The sequence below is a fragment of the Amblyomma maculatum genome, chromosome 10 (genome assembly GCF_055883805.1).
Source record: "Amblyomma maculatum isolate TAMU_Amacu chromosome 10, ASM5588380v1, whole genome shotgun sequence".
Taxonomy (NCBI): domain Eukaryota; kingdom Metazoa; phylum Arthropoda; class Arachnida; order Ixodida; family Ixodidae; genus Amblyomma; species Amblyomma maculatum.
Genome location: NC_139353.1, coordinates 40,025,656 through 40,051,970, shown reverse-complemented (window position 1 = coordinate 40,051,970; position 26,315 = coordinate 40,025,656). Strand labels below are relative to the sequence as shown.

The following is a 26,315-nucleotide window of genomic DNA, read 5'->3' as shown; positions in this document are numbered from 1 at the left end:
CTCTGTCGCTGATAATGGACTTCAAAATTCCATACATCCCGTCATATAATATCTTGTAGTTAAAAGTTAAGAAGTTGATGTGTACAATGGAGCCATCTTGAGTGTTTCTATTTTTACCTCAATGGCCTTGATTCCAAATACAGCCCTGAATATTAAAAAAAAAGCAACTTTTTGCAAAAAAAATATCTTAAAGCTGCTTTGTTCAGAATGCTCAAATTACCTTTAACTTTAACTACAGTAACAAGGAGAAGCGCTAGAAATAATTTCGGCTTACGCTTTATCAGGATTAATGTTAAAAAGTTGCTAATTCACCACATACTTGTATTTTAGTGACCCAAGAAAATTCGAAAAATTTCCACATTGCTCCATTCATGAACTCACATAAAAGAACGAGGCAAGTGAAATACTTTAAATTAATATCTGTCGTCATACTTGATTTACGAATGATCTAAATTATTTTTTAAGGTCAGCTTTTACTTTCTAGCGGAAAATTCAAACAGCGCGCACTATTTCTCTTGAGAAAGATACTTTGACGAAAGTTCTTTCGCACAATTACCAACAAGCCTAATTTTTTTTTGCAAGAATTGGCGGGGGTCGCTTTTGCGGCCTGGAACGCTTTGTATGGAATGGTCGTATTACGCACAAAATCAAGTCAAACAAAAGCCCTGCTTTGTGTTACCTTGTAATAAATAGCCTTGTTTTGGTCATTTTATTTCTGGGAGAGGCAGTCAAACCGGAAAAAAATTACTTAAACTTATTGCGAGTCGTCGTAGAAACCTAGCTGCTGTAAGACTTAGGGAATATGCTCGACTTACTATTAGTAGCGGCATATTTGTGAAACTTTCCAAACCTCTTTGGCAGTCTAGTATAAATGTCATGTATAGAGCAGAAAATCATTCACTCACCATGAGGACGGCTTTTGTGTGCAAACCAGAATACACGTCACAGCGAAGAGTGTCGATAAAGTGACCTGCCTGCCGACCACTCTCATTGGACAACTAAGGTGAATCGACCATAGAAGTGAATAGGCTAAGACTCTTACTCTGTTGAAAGCGGCCGAGGTATCTTTTAAAATACATCGTTTTTTTTTTTACTTGAAACACCTACTGATTGCTTTGCAAGCGTTGTTACTTTATAAGCCTCCCCTAGACATAATAAACAACCTTAGATGCAAGTTAAGCGAGACCTTCAAAATAAAAAAAAGTTTGACGATGAAAACACATCCAAAGTCTGCGCGGTATTGAGATTTCTTGGAGCTCTTTTGTCCGACCATGTGTTTTGGAATAACACCATCTGCTTAGCACAGCTTCGCCTGATTCATTCCTTTTTGTCCGGCTGAAAATCTGGCGTAAAATATGCCAAGAGGACTTGTATAACTTTTTTGTACTATTCTAGGTTACTTTATGGCGTCAGCCAGCTAGTACGCCTTTGAGCCTTAATGTAGAACGAAAATTATTTTATATCTATAAATTACTGTGGTTCAACGTGAATTTAACCCCAAAAGTAAACACTAAAGCACCGCAGGGATGAAGGAAGTTATGTATCTAAATGTACACATGAGGTCGTCGGAATATACAGCATTCGGGCCACATAGGGTCCCTAAAGTTGCTTTAGCACAAGTTTCTTAGGTCCTTCTGGACAGATGTCTTTACTGACGTATCCATGTCCGAAGTTTTAAGCGGCCGAGACCAGGGAGCGCTCAAAGCCGACATGTCTCTGTTATGTTTGGAGGGAGAGTCTTCTCTAGCTAAAATCTTGTTGGTTTGTAGTGGAGCCATTGCTGGTGTTTAAACATGGACTATTATTTCGTTTTCATGTTGTGCATGCCCACAGACAGCAAGACTCATCTGAGAAGCCGGATTGTAATGGTGTTGGCCTTGATAAAAATTCTGCCTAGATGAATAAAATACTCCCGAGGGAGATCTTACGAGGGATGAAGGAAAGTTTTGTCAATGTAATTTTGTTAGATTTGGTTTGGTTTATAGAGCTTGACGTCCAAAATGAACTCAGGCTGTGAGAGACGGCGTAGTGGTGGGCTTCGGTAATTTAGACCACCTGGGGTACTTTAATGTGTAATGACATTTCACAGCACATGGTGCCTTGCCTTTCGCCTGCATCACAAAAGCGACAGCTACGGTCAGGATTCGATCCAGCATCGTTGGGCAAAGTAGTTGAGCGTCCTAACCACAGCACCACCGGGGCGGATCACTTCTGTTAGAGCACTCTTTTCACCCTTGGACACTCAGTAGAGGTAAACTCATTTGTGTTGCTTTTCTAGATGTAATCAAAATTTAAAAAAAGAAACATGCAGTTTATCAAATAAAAAAAAAAATGAAGAAAAGGGAGAAAAAGGAACGCCCGGGTTGACCGTAGCAGAGCAGAAGTTGCACAATTTTGTGTTGTTTTCGTACAGGGTGTTGCTGTATTTGGCTTTGAAAAACTTAAGTAGATGACGTGCGATATTTTTCTTTGTGTACGTTATGCGTCTTTAGGAAGCAGCTGCAAACACACAGCTTTCATCTATGTTGTCATGGATGAGACGGTGTAGCTGGGGAAGTGCGCTGAAACCATGTGATGTATGATGGGCTGCACGCGAACTCCACTGTTTTCTATGGCTGCTATGCTATACTCACACCAGAACTTGTACACATCTGGCCAGCCTATTTCCTCAATTCCCTGTCACCATTCCCCGCGGCTATGCGTTGGGGCTAGCGGTCAGCAAGTTATTCACACTATCATGCTTTCCAATACCAGGCCGTGGTGGTGTAATTGAGACGGAGGTAAGGTGAAAAAAAGAGAGCCCGCGTGCAATGCGATTTACGTGCATATAAAAAAATCCAAGATGACCTAATTTAATCTGGGGCACTTGATATTAGTGTTCTTAGGCCGAGTCGCTTCGGAACGTTAAATTGAACAGCTATAGTCAAATCAAATCAAATTTGAATCGAATTGCGCAACCCTAATTAAGAAAGATAGCTCTGTCTTTGGCTTCTGAAATGTTTAAAAGATCCATAGGTGTTCAACCTTGGTTGCACTGAAGATTGAGCGGTAGCCGTACGACAAAATATACTTTCGTGCGCTACTCGCCAGAGCCTTTTCAACAGCATATGACAAGTCATTGCAGCTTAAAGTTCACTTCTTAATCAGAATAAAGTAATTAACGTTAATTAAGGCCTGTAATTATGGCAGTACAATTATACTGAATATTAGCATTATATCGACATATGACTTATGATGTAGTGGAAAGCTCGATTTTAAATCACAATTAATAAATTAGCCATAATTAGCATGAAGCATAATTATTAAAACAGTCAGTCATGCGGTCATTACTAAGTTCACCATAGTACACCATTTTAAGCGAGACTTGTCGCTAGGCAGGCTTGGTCCCAGTTTTCCGAAAATAGTGAAGCAGCTCCTCTGGTTTGTACCTGAAAGAGTAGAGCGGTCGCTTTAAGATGCGGTAGCCAATTTTGGAAAGCGTGCCGAAATTCGTATGCATTGAGGCGCACACACTAATTTGCTCTTCTACTCCCTGGTTTAGTTTAAAAATAAACGCTTCAATAAACGGCTGCGTCCTCAGAACAGCCAACTCTATACATGAGAAGGGCATGTGAAGTTTATTTTGTTTTTATTACGGCTTATATGCATTGTCTCTCGCCATACAGGTCTCGATCTCCGTTCGCGTTTGAAAGAAGGCGCGCGTATTTCGTGAAGACGTCGCGGGCAGTCAAGGTCATCATGGATGGGCCAGAGTTTGGCAATTGAGAAGCAGTACTCGGCGCCCATTGAGTTGCCCTGTCCGCAACCGCAGCGCCCCCTGCGCGGTCAGTCCGGAATACAGACCGCCCGGCACTCTTGGGCGGAGCGGAAGCTGTTCAGGTTGCCGCCGCAGCCAGAAAACCAGAAGGGAAAGCAGTGGTTCCTTTCTTTGTCGTAGTAGTACCGTACAACCCAGCTGCCGCATTGGCCCCGGTCCATGGGAAGCTTGCAGTAAATGTTGTAGTTTTCTGGAAGAGGCAGACAACGATTTAGCTGCGTAAGCGTCCTCACCAGGTTGAGTCCTAAGCATAAAAAGGCTCCTTCCCTATACGATGGAATATCCAAGCATGGTACTGTGATTAAAGCGTAATAACATGTGGGCACATCTAGGGACACCCGTTCCCCAACCTGAAGGTTACATGTGTGACCTTACGCATACGCCATGGGCTTTAAATGCCATTGCTTCGCAATAAAACAGCACCGACTATGACACACAACGCATGTGCAGTGCATGTGTTTATGTGGGCTCAATTGGATCTTCAGATTATCAACGTATTGGATGAATTGACAACCAGAGAGTGGGAACTGAGCAAGCTACATGCTTGCCTATAAGTTTAAAGTCCATTAGCGAGAATACTAGCGTGTGAAGGCACCGCCTGCGATAAGCGCCCCAAAACGTGCGAGCAACTGTCTGCGTATGCAGCGAGCCTAGAGACGCAACCTTGTTGAAGGCGCTGGGGTGTTACTTTACAATAACACAACGGTGCCTTGTCTGATATGCCTGTGAACGTCCCTAGGAAGTCCGGAATTAGAACGCACAAAATGTTCTAGAGTCCTTTACGAAACAGAACAGTATACTGATGCACAGCTTTACTGACATTTGACGGAGTCCCAAGCGACCAATCTCAGATTTATTAGTAATTGAACTAGGTTGATTTCGACCAAAAGTTTCTTTAGCCTCTAACAGACACCGCAAGCTCTCTCTGCTTATAGTTCAGTGCACACCACGTTGTCGCCGCCAAGGTCAGTACTTCCGTTTTAGTATTATCCAGCTGAGCGGCAACGTACCCACCGATATTTACCAATCAACATCTCATGCGCTATGTCGTCTCCTCACGATTTAATCACTCAGCAATATAACTTCCTGCTGCTGAAGCTCCATCGTTACTGTACACGTATAGAAGCAAGAATGCAGGATCAGGCAACAATTGCAGTTCACTTTCCCTGCAAGCGTGCACTTATTAAGTTATCTAGTTTTCAATTCACGGAACCCACTTCCTCCTTCTAGGCGATGCTGGCGGCTGTAAAAGCGGTGATTGGCTCTCTGGTCGTCATTAGCATGCTTTTTAAAGCCAGAATTGTAATCCGTACTGACACCCTTCTGGGAATATGTTTAATCAGATGCATCACTCGCATCCCAGGGAGCTGCTAGAACAGACATCGGCTGGCAGCTCCCATCCGGCAAACACTGCGAACACCTCGAGACTCAGCTCACAAAGTGTTAAGATTTTGCAATCCGCCTGGCAACCCTGTGCCCTCAATGCATCGTCTCCTCAGTATAGACAAAGCTGCTGTACTTTTAACAAAATGAGCACTGCCCGCGCCGATAACGTGCTGTCATCTATCCTTGTACGGTAACTCTCCTCTACAGTCTTGCCTATTAAAAGGAGATTGCGCTCTGGAGGATCCGAGAGGGTGTTGCCCTCACTTGCGCCCTAGCTCGGAAGTGGCCTCGATTTCGACGCTTGTATCCCTGTCCAGGGTCCATTGGTTGCCGTGCCCGAAATGTCGGAGTAGATATTCACAACCTGCTGCTGGTTTGTCCGGAGATAAAGCAAAACTGATCCGGCAACTGGTAGTGGCGGGACTCACGCCGAACAATCCTTCCTCATATACTGGCAAGATGCATTAATCACACTATCGCTCTCCCCTTGACTTAGATGTGTAAACGATTTTCATTCATTTACTATACCTTGTTTTCATGCGAACAAATTTATTTGTGCCTTGAGGAAATAAACAGTGTTTTTAGGAAAAGAAGTGGCCATCCTCTTAACCCTGTTTAGTTTTAGCGCAAGCATGCAGTAAAGGGCCGCAAAGGGCCACGCTAGCGAATTATTGTCATTAGTGGAACTCTGTTGTCTTTATTTTGTGAGCCTGTCCACCCGAGCTCACTAACAAGAGGCACCGTTATCACCTTTTATGTAAAAAAATGGGTTGTAATTTAAAACAATATTTTTTGACCCTATATGTCCAAACTCGGGACTTTGACACCATCGAGAGCACCAAGAACTGTTGATCGCAAAGTGAAAGCCGGTAGTGCTAGTCTTGCGCCTCACAGATCCGCACCGAAGAAATCACTTGACTTCATCGCAATTGTGTTCGAAAGCACTGTGGTAGCGATACCTAAATTTCCCTCTTTTCTATGTTGAAGAAGCGTTGTCCCCGAAAGAAACGTTTTCTTCCGTAAATATCCACGGTCAGGCGCTACAGGCCATTTTGAATTACTCCTTGGTGCCCTTTCAATTATCCTCTCAGATCCCCAGGCATGAATAGCCCTGTTCAGGGCTATTCATGCTATTCATTAATTCATGGCTATTCATGATTCGTTATGCCCCAAATATCGCATGACGATGCGATTCTTGAAGAAAGATTGAAGAAAGAAAGAAGAAAGATACTTGAAGAACAGAGTTTCACGAAGAAAGATTCTCATACTTACGATGCCAGCACGTCCTCATGCATGTTCGCTTGTTTCTGAAGTTGTTTCCTGAAGCCCCACAGCCGCTGTACACATACCGAAAGCAATTCCCGACGCCCCAGTGGAAGTAGTAGCGAAACAGCTTCCCGCCACAGTTTCCCGGTTCGGGAGGCACGAAACAGTTCGGCTGTGGTCCTGTGACAGGAATCGGAACATTCCCTACGACGGAAGCTATCAATCTTGCCATGGTGCTGCTGCTGTTGCTGCTGGTGTTGGCGTGGCCCTGTGCATTGACTGTGGCTGTTGACAGAGGTAACGCAAAATGAGCACCACAGTTTAGTTGTCATGGTAGCGGCTCATAATTCATGACAACCGGTGAGAGAAAATGAGCACAGGAGGTGGCGCTCTGCTGAACGAGGTAGTGCAGGCTCAGATAAAAGAAAATGACCTCGACATGAATACGCTTCAAGTGTGCTTCATCACGCAAGCCAATTTGTGGGGCGCGAAGCACAGGAAAAGGCTGCAGGCATATCTAATCGGATTATCCTTATGTTTTTCGGCTTTGCTGAACCCGTGCACTGTACAACGAAGTGGAGCCTGTGACGTCTCTGAAACGCTTCCTATAGCACTCTTCATGATGTGATCTGCCACATGTTTTAATCCGATAGTTTTAAAGGTTTCTTTGAGCCGATAATTTGGCGTTTTGAGCGGAAAAGCTCGGCATGGCACTACAGGTGACAAGTGACATGGTTGGGCACTAATTGGTTGGACAACACTACATGGATGGCAGGAGCTGTCAACTCGGGCTTCTCATTGGGGAATCGATGGTTAGATGGGAATCAGACTCACCGGCGCTTTTGGAGTATTAGTACACGTATTCTATTGAGGATCGATAAGGTGACTGGAAGGCGTGATCCTATAACGCTAACAAGTCATAACTTTATTGACTGAACGTTTTAAGTCGCGAGAATGAATCTGCAGCAGAAAGAACGCGTTTTTTTTTACTAAGGAATCTTGCTTCGTCGGTAAAATATTCAGTAGGAATTTAAAAAAAAAATATTTAAGTGAATATTAAGGTGTGCTTTCAAAGGTATGAGGCTGAAGCGTTAATGGCTCCCTCCTGTGACTTCCTATGAGGATTCTTGTTCGGGTACAAGCATTTTTCATCTGGTTTAATCCCTAGTCCCCGAATTTAGGTCTATTTTTTCACATATACGCCGCCTTAGCATATAGTTGTACGCTATCAAATGATGGGAGATACCACCCGGCATATATGTCAAGGCTCGCTCTATGCAAGCAAGCTGCACGAACTTGCCTTCATGGCTTAGCTTCAGGGGTAGCTTGTCTGTCTAGGGATGAAGGGATCCTGTTGAGTCCGATTCTGGTCTCACCGTCCCATATATATATATATATATATATATATATATATATATATATATATATATATATATATATATATATATATATACACGCACGCTGACTAATAAGTTCTCGGTCATCTCACCTGTCAACTGGCACATACCAGATGCATGGCTTTGAGGTTTCGCTGGCTGGGCTAATAACGCCGGATGTTGGGCAGAATTTGTATTTCAAAGCCACCAAGCTAAAAACAATAAGGATCTTGGATTTCGCACTGCCACTTACCGCCACCATCTACCGCTACCGCGCGTCGTCAGTGGCAGGCACACGCGCATATTGGCACCTGAATGTCGAGTCCACCGGCATTTGACGGGAGCGTGGCGTCATCTGTCGCCCGCTGTATGATCTGTGCATGTGTACGGATGCTCGCGTGGTAGCAGTAGGCGGTCTATGACGTCAAGGGAATGTGTCAGTGGTGGGGAATTAAGGCAGACAGAACGTCTGGATTGATATCTTGGTTTGGGAAAGGGGCTATGGTATCGGCACCTCTGTAAGAGGGCTCATCGCAATTGTCCAAGGAATATTGCTGAATTTCTCATTGATAAAAAATTTATCAGCAGCAAACCTTCATTATATATTTGTATGAATTAAACCAATAAGCAACGCTTAAACCATTGCTTAGCCATATACTGACACTGCTTTTATGAAGTCATCAATCAGTTCTAACAAAAACAGAAGATTTATGGGATGCGTTGACTATGCTTTGAAAGTAGTGCTGTAGAAGACGCCGGAGCACACTGCGTCCACTCCTGCCACCTCCGCAGCAAAACAATGTTTGATTAACGAGAAAGTTAAAAGAAAATAGGACCGATTCTACTGACCCAGAAGCAGTGTTAAACTGGTTTTTAACGTTAGCATTACTTTTTCGCAACTGAACAGCAAATGTTGGTATCCTAGATTGTGGAACTGATATTTGAAAATAAATTAAGGAGTCTCTTAGATGTCTTTTAAAAGGAAAACAGCGGAAGCCTACTCATTGAAAGAGTTGTTTTGTAGTCATGAGTCATGCCGAGTAATTGTCATTACCACTCATAGTTAAGCGTTTTTATTCACTTCCAATAAGTTGCGATCATTCAGTTCGTTGTGTGACATATTGGTCGTCTCGCAGTCATGATGAGTCATGCCTAGTCATTGTGTCATTATCATTCATTGATAAGCATTTTACTCATTTCCAATCACTTGCGGTCATTACAAGTCGTAGTTTGACATATTGGTCATTACAAGTCATTGTAAGTCGCATTAATCATCATTATTATTCATTAGAATTAGTCATTTACTCTATCGATGTCTATTTACAATTTTATTATTTACCCATCTCCATCAATCGTTTTCATTCTTAGTTTTCCCCCTCACACGCCCGCTATTTGCGAGTGATACATCAGCGCACAGATGCGACGCACAGGTCATGCGCACAGCTCCCGCGCACAGATTTTCGTTCCATGAGCCAAGGAAGGCTTTCGCCTTAAAAAGTAAATAAAATCATTAACGAAAAAGGGGCCTTTGCTTAGAAAAGGGCACTTGCGTTGAGGAACGCACCTTTGATTGACTGCAGCTGAACCAATGCGTCATAGTATAGGTATCCTGAAAGAATTGGCGAATATTTTTAACAACTGTTTTTGCTACTTCATTAGTTCACAACACTCTGCCTTCGTGTTTAACGTTAGTAAATTTGATTCATGATATAGAACTTCCCGTTATCCATATAATTGTGTTCTTTCAACGCAAAAGATCGGTTTTAGAGAGAACGCTACTCTGGTATTGCATCGCGGATGAAAAATGTTCTGGGTTTTTGTTAAAAGAGCTGAAAATGAGTATCAAATGATGACAAAGAACTGCCTTTGATTTCCACTTACCGAGACACGCTGATAATATCAACAATGCGGCCAGCAGATATGTGCCTGTAGATGGAAAATTGTTATTCATGTAAGATTATAGTGCAGAACTTAAAATCAATCAATCAATCAATCAATCAATCAATCAATCAATCAATCAATCAATCAATCAATCAATCAATCAATCAATCAATCAATCAATCAATCAATCAATCAATCAATCAATCAATCAATCAATCAATCAATCCGTAAAGAAAATGAGTGAAAGGCAGTCAAAACAGAGCTTGACTGAGCCCCCTAGAGAGAGGGAACAGTGACAGAAGTATACTTCATAACCGGGCAGACATGTCATGTAATCGCCATAGCACAATCATATATGTACAGCCTTTGTCAAAAGTTTAGAGATCAGAGGGTTTGCTTTTAGCCATATATTATGGCTTCTTTAACAATCGGGGAAGTCCTAGTCTTCGGAGAGGGTAGGACGAAAAATCTTCTTGCCTTCAGCAAGTTTGGAAACCTGGGAATGCATTACGAGCCACATGGTATGGCTCAGAACCAGGCCCCCTGGGCTCTAAACTTTTGACAGAGATTGTACATATGTGCATACACTATAATGTTTGTACAATCAAAAAACAATCTTACTAAGAAAAGTTTTATTACTATATAACATGCATGGGTAATACGACTTGCACACCGAACGACCACAGTCGGTACAAAAAAATATTCCGGTACAAAAAATATTCCAAGTTTATTGATTGCTCAAATATATATTGTAGCTATGCATCTTAAAATCAAAGCTTTGAGCATGGTGGAAGCAGTTTTCACCTATACTCTGTACAAGAGAATGGAATGAAAGCCTAAGGGACGTTAGGTTACGCTGAGTATACCAGTAAGATCATCTCTGCAAGTCAGCGTTAATAAACAAGGCTGCTTGGCCATCCAACGCTGAAGTTTTAAAACATTTTATTCGTTCATAAGCATACATGTCAGTAGTGTTTATTACGTTGCTTCTATAGAAGAAAGCCTGTCTGTATGTCCTGCAAACGTAACATTTTTCTATACCCCCGAGGTCTGCCTAGTAGTAGTAGTAGTAGTAGTAGTAGTAGTAGTAGTAGTAGTAGTAGTAGTAGTAGTAGTAGTAGTAGTAGTAGTAGTAGTAGTAGTAGTAGTAGCAGCAGCAGCAACAGCAGCTGCAGTAGTAATAATATAATAATAATAATAACTTTATTTCACGACCCCAAAGTGCATGGTGGCAGGATGCCTACAGTAAAAGCTGCCTCTTGGTCAGCTTGACAAGGCCACATGCACCCAGCCGTTTGCTTTGGCAGCAAAAGTAGTACATCATATTTAGAAAACGACAATACATGTATCACAGAAAACTACATAAGCACTACTACTACTACTACTACTACTACTACTACTAGTGGTAGTAGTAGTAGTAGTAGTAGTAGTAGTAGGCAGGACATGTGTAGTAGGACATGTAGTAGTAGTAGGCAGGACATGTGTAGTAGGACATGTAGTATTAGTAGGCAGGACATGTGTAGTAGGACATGTAGTAGTAGTAGTAGTAGGCAGGACATGTGTAGTAGGAAATGTAGTAGTAGTAGTAGTAGGCAGGACATGTGTAGTAGGACATGTAGTAGTAGTAGTAGTAGGCAGGACATGTGTAGTAGGACATGTAGTAGTAGTAGTAGTAGGCAGGACATGCATAGTAGGATATGTAGTAGTAGCAGTAGTAGGCAGGACATGTGTAGTAGGACATGTAGTAGTAGTAGTAGTAGTAGTGGGCAGGACATGTGTAGTAGGACATGTAGTAGTAGTAGTAGTAGGCAGGACATGTGTAGTAGGACATGTAGTAGTAGTAGTAGTAGTAGTAGTAGTAGGCAGGACATGTGTAGTAGGACATGTAGTAGTAGTAGTAGTAGTAGGCAGGACATGTGTAGTAGGACATGTAGTAGTAGTAGTAGTAGACAGGACATGCGTAGTAGGACGTAGTAGTAGTAGTAGGCAGGACATGTAGTGCGACATGTGTAGTAGGACATGTAGTAGTAGGCAGGACATGTAGTGCGACATGTGTAGTAGGACATGTAGTAGTAGGCAGGACATGTAGTGCGAAGAGAGGATAACCGATGGTCGCTGAGGGTAACAAACTGGATTCCAAGGGAAGGAAAGCGTAGCAGGGGGCGGCAGAAAGTTAGGTGGGCGGATGAGATTAAGAAGTTCGCAGGGGTCAAGTGGATGCAGCTAGCACAGAACCGGGTTAAGTGGAGAAATATGGGACAGGCCTTCGCCCTGCAGTGGGTATAATCAGGCTGATGATGATGATGATGAGTAGTAGTAGTGGTGGTGGTGGTGGTGGTGGTGGTGGTAGTAGTAGTAGTAGTAGTAGTAGTAGCGGTGGTAGTGGTAGTGGTAGTAGTAGTATACAACATGTATTTGGGTTATAGGATTTATGGGTTAAGGGCGGGGTTGGTCGGGTCCTCAGTGCGGGACTCCATTGGCTGATGCCGCTCCTCGAGCTCTCGCCACCAAGGCCCTTTGTGCCGCAAGGTCGGAGCTGCACTGAGCCACCTCCCAATCCGCGCACGTTGGATTTTCTTTGCGAGGTATGGCTTGGTATTTTTGGCAAGCCCATGCCATACGGTAAAGGTCTGGTTTCTGGCCGTAAAATGTGCATTCAGGTGAGAAAATACTCGGACTATTTTTGTGCAGCCTAGCTGGGCTGTTGCCAGACAATTTTTTTTTTGTAAACGATTGTAAACGCCAGAGGTAGCACTCCTCTGATTTATCGAATCATTTAGCAGGCGGTAGGAGGTAATATTTGGTGATGTTTTTTCCTGGTAAGTGGGCCATAAGTGAGGTGTGAATGAAGTAAGATATAATAAAAAGCCTATCTATCTCGACTGGAAAGAGACGCCAGCCATTATCTATTATACCATTGGGTTTCGAAGAGAGCAGAATAACATATTCATTCTATGAGAAATGTACTGAAAATGCTAGTTTCTAGAGTTTCAAACTAATTTTCTTTATAGCTTGAAGGTGACAGCGTGGTGCCGTCTCCAGTTTTGATAACTAACCTCCCAATTTCTATTAACAGTGCCTTCTACTTTGGGTTGTTGGAAAGTGTGCATCGCAAGCATCGTAAATTATTTGCGTCTTGTCCTGGCTACACACAGATTGACTGCGGTTGTCGGCATCAGAGCTCCTCAATACTACCGGTTGCGAAACTTTCCATAGGGCCCATGTATAAAAAAAAAAAAAAAAAAAAACGGCGGTTTTGATTGGTCAAAATTCGGGTGTTCACGAATAGTGGTGGCACCCGTGGCTATTAAAGGAAACTGCGTCTAAATTCCAAACTGTCTGATTGTTGATAAATACACAACCATTGCGGAAAATCAAATTAGTTGAAAACTTGCAGCAGCAAAAATTATTAGGATAACAGCCATATAGTTTTTAAGATGGAAAATAGGAGAAAATTTAATTTCCAAAAGGCAATTTCCAAAAGCCCTCCACTACGATGGCTGTAATAGCCGGCTCCATGGGACGTTTAAACACTTAAAACTAAACCAAATCAAACCAAACAATACTGCATTAAAGAACAAAGCTAACTGAAACACGTGGAATCGAAACAAGACAAAAAGTGTTAAAAAGCATCGCATTGCATAACATTTCATTAAAAATGCATTTTAATGGAAAGTAAACAACAAAACAAAGGTTTACGATTAAGGATTTTAATACCGTGAACTACGTCTCCCTCTGTTGCTAATTTAAGGGTCGAAACTCTGTAGTTATAACGACAGTGCGGTGATGGAGCAGGAAGCGTGTAACAATAATACGTAGGTAGGATCCCAAGGGTAGCAGATGTAAACGAAATACGTACAATATATTCTAACGGAAGTTTCCTTTACTCCGTCCTGTTTCATCAGCCTCTGGTACATTCAACACGTAAAATATACAGCGGCTGAAGAATTAAGAACCCTTACGCAGGAATAAAGCCAGCACTGGCAAAGTCTTAGCTGGTGGTAAGTTTCTTTTTATCTTGCCGCTTGCCGCGATGCCTTGTGGTTAACTTTTAAAGAAACAGCGATTTGCTCCACAATGATTGTAATGCCCATGGTAACAATTTATGTCGAATTATAGGGCAGGTGCAGTGCAAAACTTGCATTGTTACCGATTCCCCTGGAGGTGCCCTCGAAGCATCACGCGTTCATTGCGAGGTACAGAATGTAAGATGGAGTCCAAAGACAGACTCCGCCCTCAACACACTGCGAGGTACTATCTAATCTTTCAATTACGATAAAAGACGCGACAACGAAGTGAGTGCAATACATTTTACAGCAGAGGTTCTTGATACAGCAGCGGATAGCCCTCTGTGCTTGCCATCGGCTTCGAGCGAAAGCGAGGAATGTCAGCCGCGGAGTATTCGGTTATTGGAAAAACTAACCTTTGCAAACCATTTTGAGCAGTGGGGAGGGGGGGGGGGGGAGGGGCTTGAACAGTGTCATCTTTCTGTTGTCTGGTTGTTCCCATAACAGACATTTAAATATTTGTGCCAAAATGTTTCAATATTCTGTGCCTTCCTGTTAGTACCTTCTCCCCGACCACTAATAAAGGCTACTTTGTGGAGTATCTTTCGTGAAGTAAGGTAAATTTTAGGACATTTAATATCTCTGTCACTCGAACACTTTCGATATTCACTGCACTCACAGTCGAAAAAAAAAAAAAAAACTACAGAACTCTGTCAAAAATATGACAAAATATCCTGTAGTTCTGTCGTAACCATCATACTTTTCTGTAGTTCTGTTGCTTTTCTGTAGTATATTTCTGTTGTCTGTAGTTCTGCAGCACTTTTCTGTTGTAACTATACAGAAATGTCTGATGCTACTACAGAATTTTGTGTTGTCACAACAGGTTTCCCGTCAAAAACCGCACAGAAATTCTGTCGTAACATCAGAAAATTTTCTGTAGTTTTTTCCGACTGGCATCTGCATTGAGGTTTTTAAGAAGGACTGAAGAATTCAGTGCTTTACGGCCGTTTTGAATGACCACTGAGAAGTTTCCTTCGTGTGCGTTAGGTGACGTCGAGGGTGGCGACGCCCGCTTTCGAATGTGCTTGAAAACTCAAGGGCGTTTGAGGAAGCGGCTTCAAGCCAAGAAGGCTCGGGCTTGATTGCACTTGAAATTTGCCGCGTGACAGCCTCGATCTGCATTGAGTTGAATGAAGATCGAGTTCTATGAGGATCGAAAATGTTCGTGTGACAGAGGTAGAAAATTTGGTTCTTCTTGAAGACCTCGTTCAAATGAATGCACTTTGCAGCTCGCTTACACACTAATCTCTTTATTTGTCTCTATATCGCCTTATGCACATTAATCGGGATTCAGTCGTAAGCTGCCGTATTGTGCGCAAGACCATCCGACATAGGTATAACGTACCCCCTAACCAAGCCGGGGGAACGTGCTCCCGTGACCTAAGGGTGCCATGTTTTATTCGGGATCTACGGATCTACGAGGGTTCAATTCCCTTCCCAAAGAGGTTACCCGAGTTGGGAGCTTTTGGCAATTCGGCCATATCACATGCTGTCGCGACCTCACGCAACCGTTCGAGCAATCGGCATCGAGAGGTATTGATTAAATATTCATAATTATTTAGTTACTATATAATAATTATTAATAATTAGTATTAATTATTACTTATTGACTTCAACTCTATGGGGTTAAAATTTATGTCGGTGCAATATATCGTTTTTTACCATTTCGTAACGTGGCCCCGTTTCTTGTTTTCTACAGAATTTCGTTTATTGTGCACAACCACTGGTTGCATTGGCACATCCCTACCTAGAAGTGATTTTAAATATTACAGAGAAATATGTCGTTATCATAGGACGACAAAATATTTCGGGCTCAACTCTTTCGTCTTTCGATCGCGATGTAAATTAATACATGAGTATTGCACATAAAAACTAAAGAAGAAAATATATAAATATAGTAGAGCACAACGGTGCGGTGGTGTTTTCTGTTACTACGTAATTCTTTCTATAGAAGTGTGTTTAATGTGAAGTCAGTTTGACAGCCTTAAACAATCTTCAGTGTACCAGTACTCGCGGGATATATACTCGAATTATTGCTGAAAGTCAGCACATAATTATCTCACCATCGGACTGATTTGATATTGTGACATATATGCCCTGCGTCGCTGGACGTTGAAGAAGACAATGATCAGTAACAGTGACACAGAAGAAGAGAAAGTGGTAGCAACGGTTAATGCTAGAAGAAGGTTGACGCTGCTGTGCTTCTGTGCTTTGTGTGCTACGTCATCTTGGACTAACCTTCGTGGACTAACCTTGCCATGTATCATCTTGGTGGAGGTGACTAAAGATCCCCGTGTGCACATATAAATTCATTTAAGCAGCCAAAAGCTGGATTTGCGCAGTGGCCGCCACCCACCTGGGATCGCAACGTCAACAACGGCCACTATGACCTCTGAAGCTGCTCCTACCACCGCAGCAACATCGACGCAGCCACTCGTTTTCACAAAAATCCGCCACCCTCTCATCTTTAATGGCGAAGACTAGACAGATGTTGATGATTGGCTGGATGAATACGAGCGCTGCAGCAGGAACAACCACTGGGACGCGACCATCATGCTGGCGAATCTCATTTTCTATTTGGCGGGAACCGCTTGCACGTGGTTCCAAAATCCCGAGCACCAGCTGGTTACTTGGGAAATTTGCAAGCAAAAGCTTCACGACTTGTTTGGGAAGCCCATTGGACGGGCTCTTGCAGCCAAAATCGAACTTTCGTCTCGCGCCCAATCCACCACGGAGTCCTACCTTGCCTACATTCAAGACGTGCTCGCGTTGTGTCGCAAGGCGAACAGCTCCATGCTGGAAAGTGAAAAGGTAGGGCACATCCTCAAGGGCATCGGAGATGACGCCTTTAACATCCTCTTCTGCATAGATTGCTCTACCATCGAGTCGGTGCTTCAAGTCTGCCGAAGATTCAAGCAGGCTAAACAGCGACGCCTGGTACATCGCTTTGAGCGCCTTCTGAACATGGCAGCTACAGCATCCTGTGATGATCTGGTTCCTCTGCAACAGCCATCTCAATCCACAACCATGACTCGGATCGTCAGGTGAGAACTCGAGGCCTTAGCTCCTGCACTACTCCCATCTCTACTGCCCGACACCGTGGCCATGATACAGGCTGTTGTCCGCCAGGAACTTGCCAACGTCGGTCTTTCCTCCAACCCCGTACCGCCCTCGTCACCATCGCATCCTGTTCCTGTAGTGGCTGCTGCAACCACTAGCCAAGCTCCCCCACGTCGCAACGTTAGTCGCAATCCTGCAGAGTGACGCACCTCAGACGACAGGCCAATCTTTTATTTGCTGTCGAGCCGGCCACACTTCACCTTATTGCCGCTGTCGTCCCTTCCCCACCCCTCGTTCTTATACAGCGCTGACCGTCGGTACTACTACGGACCTCGACGCTTCCCTGCCCATCCTGAAGAGCTCCGCCCCGCATGTGATGGACCTGGACACTTCCCTCCTCATCCAGCTGAACCTCACACCGAAGCCGTCTCAAGTGTCCGTCACTTCAGCTGATATCCATCTCCACGGCCTCGTCGACCCCGTTAGGCGGTGCCTCGTCGCAGCTCCTCCCCATCATACGCCGCCACCTACTTAGGGAACTAGCGAGTGCAGCGCCCGGGAGTGACGCTGCATTACGACCCGGTCTGTCAACTCGGAACTGACCATCGCACCCAGACGTAACCTTATTGACATTCTTGTGGACAGTCTCAGTTTCTGCCCTTATTGACACTGGTACCCACATTTCTGTCCTCAGTTCCTCGCTCCGTCAATGCCTCAACAAAGTCCTCACACCCGCTTCCTCATCTACCGTTCGTGTTGCTGATGTCAACACAGCTACTGTGATTGGTATGTGTACTGCGAGAATTACTATTGCCGACCGCTACATCCCTGTGCTATTTACAGTCCTCACCAGTTGCGCTCACAACGTTGTATTAGAACTCGACTTTTTAACTGCACATTCCGCGCTCATTGACTGTTCTTCTAGACTGCTTCATCTAGACCTGCCACTATGTCCTGACAAACAGGCCTCTGATACTTCAACGCTCCGTCTTCGCTCCTTTACATTTACTCGCCTGACACCAGAAGCTGCAGTGTATGTGCTCATGTCGCCTTTCCCCTCGGTTCCTCTTGGCGAATACGTTGTTTGCCCCATAACCAACGTGACACTGCACAATCGCTCTCCCTTATAACATCGTGCACGTAGAAAATAACACCACTTATATTCCAGTCCTGGACTTCGGCCTTTTTGTGCACGTTCTTCCTGAGGGCATTACTCTCGACTGACCCGTCTGACGTCACAGTGTCCGCTCCTATACCTGACCCTACTGCTAAAGTGTCGACACGACCTGCACCGTCCCCACCTCCGGAGGCCCGCATATCAGGAAGGGTTGCACCTGACTTGCGCCCTGATCGTGCTACAGCACTTACGAGCCTTTTGACTTTGTACAGCGATAATTTGATTTTGGTGACCGCCACTTAGGCCAAACGTCCCTCGTTACACATCGCACCGATGCCGGAGACGCCACCTCAATTCACAAAAGACCTTATCGAGTCGCCATTTCTGAACGTCGCGTCATACAAGATGAAATAGACAAGATGTTAGCAAAAAGCATTACAGAGCCTTCGAGCAGTCCCTAGGCGTCGCCTGTCGTGCTTGTTAAAAAGAAGGACAATACCTGGAGGCTCTGCGTTGATTACCGACACCTCAATAAAATTACAAAGAAGGACGTTTACCCGCTCCCCAGGATATATGATGCCCTCGACTGCTTGCACGGTGCCAGCTATTTCTCTTCCATTGATCTTCGTTCCGGTTATTGAGAGATCGCAGTCGACGAACGGGACCGTGAGAAGACTGCCTTCGTCACTCCCGATGGCCTGTATCAGTTCAAGGTGATGCCTTTCGGCTTGTGTAATGCGCCCGCAACATTCGAGCGCATGATGGACTCTCTCCTACGCGGCTTGAAATGGACGACGTGCTTGTGCTATCTTGATGACGTCATTGTATTTTCTTCTACATTCGAGAGCCATCTCCATCGCCTTGATGCCATTCTTGGCATCTTCCGAAGAGCTGGCTTTCAGCTGAACTCGAAGTGTAGCTTCGGCCGATGTGAACTCGAGGTGCTCGGTCACGTGGTCGACGCCCGTGGCATTCAACCAGATCCAGACAAAATACGTGCTGTAAGTGCATTTCCTACACCACATTGTACCAGTGACGTGCGTAGTTTTCTTGGGCTTTGCTCCTATTTTCGGCGGTTTGTACCCAACTTTGCGAAGACTGCTCGTCCACTCACCAATCTTTTGAAGAAGGACGCTCCATTTTGCTGGGACAAAGAACAATCCCAAGCCTTGTCTGCGCTCATTGCAGCCCTCACCAACCCGCCCGTCCTGGCATACTTCAATTCCTCGGCACTAGCGGAGGTACTCACCGACGCCAGTGGTCACGCTATTGGTGCAATATTCGCCCAACAGCATGTGGGTCGCACTCGCGTCATTGCTTATGCCAGTCGCCTCCTTTCTGCGGCTGAACGGAATTACTTGATCACAGAACGTGAGTGTTTAGTCCTCGTGTGGGCCATTACAAAGTTTCGCCCTTACTTGTTTGGCCACCCGTTCTCCGTCATCACCGACCATCATGCCTTACGCTGGCTTTCTACGCTGAAGGACCCTACTGGTCGCCTGGGCCGTTGGGCCCTCCGCCTTCAGGAATACACTTTTTCTGTTGTCCACAAGTCTGGCCGGCTGCACGCTGACGCTGATTGCCTGCCCCGCAACCCGGTAGATCCGCCACCTGCGAGCGAGTGACGATGACACATGTGTGTTGGCCATCTCTGACCTTTCAAACATTCGCCATGAGCAGCGCTTAGATCCTAAGCTTTGCAGAATTATCAATCGCCGCAACACTGATCACTGATGCTACCCTTGCTCTGTTTGTGCTCCACAACGGCACCATATACCGGCGGAATATGCGACCAGATGACGGCGAGCTTCTGCTCGTAGTCTCCGAACATCTGCGTACCACCATTCTTAAGCAGCTGCACGACGCGCCCACAGCGGGTCATCTTGGCGTATTTCGTACGTACGACAGCGTCCGCCGCCGCTTCTTTTGTCCAGGCCTCTATCGCTCTGTTCGTCATTATGTGGCTTCTTGTGACCGGTATCAGCGACGGAGGAAGCCCTCGGTTATGCCTGCTGGATCCCTGCAGCCGATCGACATCCCAGTAGACCCGTTTTCCCGAGTTGGCCTTGATCTCCTCGGGCCGTTTCCACTTTTTGCGTCGGGGAATAAATGGATTGCGGTGGCCACGAATTATACTACGCGCTACGCTGTCACCCGAGCGATACCCACCAGCTGTGCAACTGACGTGGCTGCATTTCTGCTCCACGACGTCACCCTGCTCCATGGGGCTCCACGCCAGCTACTCACTGACCGTGGCCGTTGCTTTCTTGCTCGAGTAGTCGACGAAATTCTTCGGTGCTGCTCCATTAAGCACTATTTTACCACCGCTTACCATGCACAAACGAACGGTCTTACCGAACGACTCAACCGTACGCTCACGGACATGCTGTCAATGTATGTCTCGGATGATCACCGGGACTGGGATATTACTTTGCCGTTTCTAACGTTCGTGTACAATTCCTCCCGCCACGACGCAATGAGCTACTCATCCTTTTATCTTCTATACTGCCGCGACCCTCCCCTTCCGTTTGACAGCGTACTGCTTCTCACCGCTAACGCCAGTTGCTACGTTCGTGACGCCATCTCCCGAGCTGACGTCGCCCGTGTTATTGCTCGCCACCGACTGGCTTCAAAATTCTCAAAAACGGCGCCATGATTCCCGCCACCGGGATGTCCACTACTCTCCGGGCTCTCTCGTCTTGCTCTGGACTCCCGCTCGTAAAGTTGGGCTGTGTGAAAAGCTTTTGCCACTCTACGCAGGACCCTACCGTCTTTTACGGCCAGTCACTCCTGTGACATACGAGATCGCCCTTGTACATCCACCACAACAGCCCTCTATGCCACGCACCGAAATTGTCCATGTCTCCCGAATGAAGCCGTACTACCCCTGCAGTAGTTCGTCCTAGTGCGCACTGGGACTGTGCTTTTCAGGGGGAGGGGGGGGGGGGTCATCATCATCATCATCATCAGCCCGATTATACCCACTGAAGGGCGAAGGCCTCTCCCATATTTCTCCACTTAACCCGGTTCTGTGCTAGCTGCATCCATTTGACCCCTGCGAACTTCTTAATCTCATCCGCCCACCTAACTTTCTGCCGCCCCCTGCTACGCTTTCCTTCCCTTAGAATCCAGTTTGTTACTCTCAGCGACCATCGGTTATCCTCTCTTCGCACTACATGCCCTGCCCATGTCCATTTCTTCTTCTTAATTTCTACTAGAATGTTGGTAACGAGTTATTTCTCTGACCCACTCTGCACGCTTTCTATCTCTTAATGTTACCCCTACCATTTTTCGTTCCATAGCCCTCTGGGTTGTCCTCAACTTAAGTAGAACTCTCTTGGTTAGCCTCCACGTTTCAGCCCCATAGGTGAGTACAGGCAAGATGCAACTGTTGTATACTTTCCTCTTGAGCGATACCGGTAAGCTGCTAGTCATAATCTGCGAGTGCTTGCCAAATGCGCTCCATCCCAATCGTATTCTTCTTGTTATTTCCTTTGCGTGGTTCGGATCTGCGGCTACTACCTGTCCTAAGTAGACATATTCGCCTACTACTTCCAGTATTTCGCTACCTAATGTAAACTGCTGTTCCTTCCCGAGGCTGTTGAACATTACCTTAGTCTTCTGCATATTGATTTTCAAGCCTACCTTTTTACTTTTCCTGTCTAGGTCATCAATCATTAATTGCAGTTCATCCCCCGAGTTGCTTAGCAAGGCAATGCCATCAGCAAATCGCAGGGGGTAATGGGACATATATGCCTTGCGCCGCTGGACGTTGAAGAAGGCAACGATCAGCAACAGTGACACAGAAGAAGAAAAAGTGGTAGCAACGTTTGGTTCTAGAAGAAGGTTGACGCTTCTGTGTTCCTTTGTTTTGTGTGCTACGTCATCTTGGACTAACCTTCGTGGAGTAGCCTTGCCACGTATATTATTAAGCTGAACTTCATTGGTTAGAACGGAGAGCAAATATGGGCTAAGTAATATTGCCCACAAGGACACTGTCATGCACAGAGCGCTATTTAATAGATGCCGATATTATGAAAAGAAACAGAGTGAGGGACTTTCTTTTCAGCCTAAGTGCCAACTTCGTATCGAGGTCCTCGCTGCGTTTAAGACTGCATTTTCTAATTCTTGATATATTCTGCAATAGGCTAGAGAACTGGCGCAGCAGATCCAGTCTACACTATCGCAGAACGAGAGAGAAGCGTTAGCAGGATACTTCAACATGGCAGCAATATGAATTGTGTAAAGACGACAAAAAAAAAAAAAAAAAAAAGGTGGCCTATAGGCTGGTACAATCGGCTGGACCCTAGGTAGCAGAAAGAATGTTCCGAACGTGATGGGCTCACTCCACACCTCTTCTATTTTTAACCTTGACGTTGCGCGTTATGTTCATTAACTCTGAGAGTCAACCGTTGAGACCGCTGAAGAACTTTTCCACGAGCGGCGCAAATAATGTTCGCCCGTAAAATATGCAATACTCTGCGTCAAGTGAAGGCACTAATATAATGTTGGCTTGAAGGCCATATAGGTAGATTTTATTGCTGATTAGAAAACAATTATAGGAAGGAGGCACTTTTTGTTTTCAGTGTAAATGTTTCACTTTGCAGTTCTTCTTTACCTTTGTGTTTCTTGTACTTCTCCGATCCTAGGCCTTACAAGGGGGTTCTGGCGCTAATAAACAGTTATGTTTTACCTTATTTTATAATGAGATAAATAACGGGACCATGCTTTGCGGTGGAATTTGCACGTAATTTGTTGAGCACAATGACACTCCACCACGTTCCTGCCTATGTATAGCTCGCGAATGCAGGATTCTGGGATACCTTTTAACAGTGAGCGTGGGGTGTTGTAAGATACTGTTACGTACAGTAAAGTCCACTATTAAAGGGAACAGCAAACAGCATGGCTACAGCGCTTTAAGAAGCACTCATGAGAGAATCGACGAAGAACGATCGCACAAGGTATGTACATGCGCAGTAAGCACGGCCGGTTGCTCTTCCCGAGCATGCACATACGAGCCGTACATTCTCACCAGTTATCGACGGCAGCGTTTTCCGCAATATTTGGTCATGCAGTCACATGGTCTCTTTAACAGTGGACCATAAGAAAGCTTGTGAAGCATGACAAAACTTTGCTTTTAAAGTATTCCTGCGTCTCAAAGAGAATAGCCAAATATTTCATAGTGAACTAACAAGGTGTGCTTTCGAAAAGTGATTATTCACCTGCCCAGAGAAAATTTGCGGATATAGTGACTGACTGCTATCGTGAAGCTAAACGATACGTGAAAAACCTGCTTTCAGTAAATCTTTCGCTTGAAATGTGCAGAATTTCTGGGTACAAAAATAGAGCCTGCCGTACTGGTTCCATTTCCCTGCATTCATCGTCACGGTCACGGTTTTTATTAATTTAAAAAGACAGTTTTCAGTCGTTTTTGAAGGCAGTCAATTTGATCCTAATTAGTAATACTCAGATCTCCGTTTCCATGTAATCGAAGTGAAGACGTACGAGACGTCGCAATACATATATGCACTAGGTACACATTGGAGGGAACACACTGAAAACAAGCCATGTGGAGCAAGGCTACTGAGGCTCTTCAGCTGCCCCGACTTGTTTTCACTAAATAAAAATGAAACAAAAATAAAGTGAGCGGATGTGTGGGCGAAGTATACCGGCGTTCATTTTGAGTCTGATAACAGCAACGATTACAATTTCTGCAAGTTTAGCAATGAAAATCAACAGGGTTTACGATGGACGACTTGGAATGCACGAACACGTATCATGTCGTTAATTCTACAAATTCTACACCAGAAACTTACTCTGCCGGAAGAGACGTTTGTAAGGGATGTTGGGAAGGCTGTTTTTCGTGGTTCTGCGCGAATCATACCTTGTCTTCATTAAGTGGCAGAACATTGCCACGGAAATTTCTACGACGCTGGCGCCTGAGATGGATAATATTCTTCCAGACTAACATTAGCAGCAGGAAATGCAGTGCACTAATGCTGCATCCAATTTGTGTTTCACGTGAAACGTTCATTTCACAATAGCTCTTGACGTGATACGATCGCATTGTTTAGTGCAAGGTACGTCGTCGAAGCTGTTGACTTTACAGTATGGAGTTCTCAGCTTTCATTTAAAAGACCATGCGTGCTCATTCTCGCAAATAGTTATTTCTAGCTCATTGTTCACATAGCACATAATATGGGGCGGGTGACGCCAGCATCAGCATATGGTGTTCGGAAGCTGAAAGGCTATGCAACAAACATCAAAAGTAGATATTACTCACCGCCGTTCGTCGCTCTCAGGAGTTTAAATCTACTTCTAGCAACATTTCGTAGCCACCGTATTCCCGTCGGTATCATCACAAATCCACTGGCACAGAGCCCGATGGAAAACCCACAAAACACGAAGACCACAGCTCCGCTGGGTAAGCTAAGCAACGTCCGCAGTGGCAGCAGGGTCGCACACCGTCGCTCTCATTGTCCTCTCGGGCAGTTCGCTTAACACCTGCCGTGCTTGGCCGTGCACAATGGATTATCGACTTTGGGCCTTGCCGGGAGCGTTTTGTTCTTAACTTCAAACGCTGCGTTTGCGACTCTTCTGCGGACCAGCTGTGGACAAAGGAATATCACTGAAACACACGCTCAGAACCAAACGAATTTGCCCGCACGATCTTCAAGTCTGTATTGACAAATACTATGAACTGCAATCTGCAGTGTCGAAAGAAAACCCCGCCTTTCAAAATTAAAGGATTAGATCTGCTGCCCCGAATGTTTCAGACTTAAAGTCGTTTATATTGAGGTCCCCTCGCTATCTACCTGGAAAACCATACACATGCGTATAAAAAGAAGATACAGTCTTGGTTAATTTTATCTGTTCCTAGCTTTACAAGAATAAAGAAATAAATCCACTATTTAGGTCAGCGCTTGTAAGCGTTACGGCGCCTATGATGGATGCCGTGACAGATTGCTCAGGACTAATTTTGTCTATGGAGAATTCCTTCAACCTCAAGAGACGCGACATCACATACAAGCGCTCTAACATTTTTTTTTTGTCTCCAGAAAAATGCGTCCACCAATGCCGAGATAACATCCTTTGCCTTTAGGACCACTTCGCTTCTGAGGCACCGAGGGGAGGTCTAGTAGGCAGCCGTTTACTTGTTAATGTATTATCATATAATATTACCAGCGGTGGGCATACGGAAAAAAGGGAGAGCAATAAAAAGTAATCTCTTTAGTAAAGCGCTCCAGCAAAGAGGGAGTGACAATTTTTTCCCCAACAAAGGTGGTGATCACAGTGAACGCCTCTCATGCTGCGATTGCTCTTTGTTACTTTGCATTGTGCTTTCCCATTCGTGAAGTAAGTGCCGTGAATTTCGGTTCGAATGACGTAGATACCACATGGGGCAGCTCAGATGGTCGCCCGTAAGAGATGCGCGTTGTTCTGACTTCCCCGCTTTCATTGTTGAGAATAATATGGCGGAAGGAGGTACGTACGCCAGAGTCGCGAGCTGCATTTAGAGGAGAGATGAGGCGCATGCTGCTCGCAGGCCGCGGCTTGTTCACACTTGTTACATGCAATGCAGAAATATGAGTGCGTCCTTGGTGTCTGAGAGAGTCCGACTGAAGAATTAAGATTTTTCAAAAAATCTTACCATCGCAATGAATTAAGGTTATATTCTCAGACTTGAGTGCAAATAGTAGGAGAATTAAAATTAGGATTTAGTGATACAAAGCTGGCAGGGCTACGACTGCTGGCTCAGAAGCTGCGTACTTTCGAGGTCACGGCTTGACTTATTTCACATTTGAGGGTTGCTCGCGGAGCTGTAGCATTTGAGACATTTGCTCAGCTTTGAAAACAGTGGTGAGTTCGGTGACATGCGATGATCACTACAGTGTGGTTTGGTCATGCCAGCTGCTGCCTTTAATCTACATACCGTAAATAGCGAGATGTACAACCCTTGCTCGATGAGGGGTAGTGCTCACTGACGCAGCGTTTCTGGTCCCGAATACTGCCAAGACCGCATGTCGCTGTCTAAGGTGCTGCAATTGCTTTCGCGAAGAGAAGAACCTTGTAAAATGTACATTATTTTTTAAAGTCCAGCTGCGTGTTTTTTGCCTCGAAGAATCTCCGGTATACTGCGTGGCATTTCGCTAGGTATGCTAGTTTTACTGCTCTTAGAAGCGGCCACCCATACACCGTCCAGACAAGCACTGGAAAAGTTTCGGGAGCCGCCCACAGTTTTCAGAGCCTGCCACAATACTATGCGCCCCTACATGGCCGCAACGAATTAAAGATTATAGCGAGGACACTCCGCCTTTACGAGTATGACGTGATAGCGTAGGCCA

At 44.9% G+C, this 26,315-nt stretch overlaps 1 protein-coding gene and 1 long non-coding RNA gene across 2 annotated transcripts in view; one reads left to right on the top strand and one right to left on the bottom strand.

The window, feature by feature from the left end:
- The window catches only part of LOC146176217 (uncharacterized), a 213,261-nt gene that overhangs the window by 30,264 nt on the left and 156,682 nt on the right, over positions 1-26,315 (top strand). The window lies entirely within an intron of this gene.
- On the bottom strand, positions 3,584-24,522 carry LOC146176221 (BPTI/Kunitz domain-containing protein-like). The gene is made up of 4 exons (XM_084582527.1): positions 24,254-24,522; positions 9,727-9,771; positions 6,476-6,754; positions 3,584-4,007 (listed from the first exon to the last, which is right to left on the bottom strand). Exons 1-4 carry the CDS (start codon positions 24,327-24,329, stop codon positions 3,826-3,828), a joined length of 582 nt encoding a protein of 193 aa, XP_084438653.1. The 5' UTR covers positions 24,330-24,522; the 3' UTR covers positions 3,584-3,825.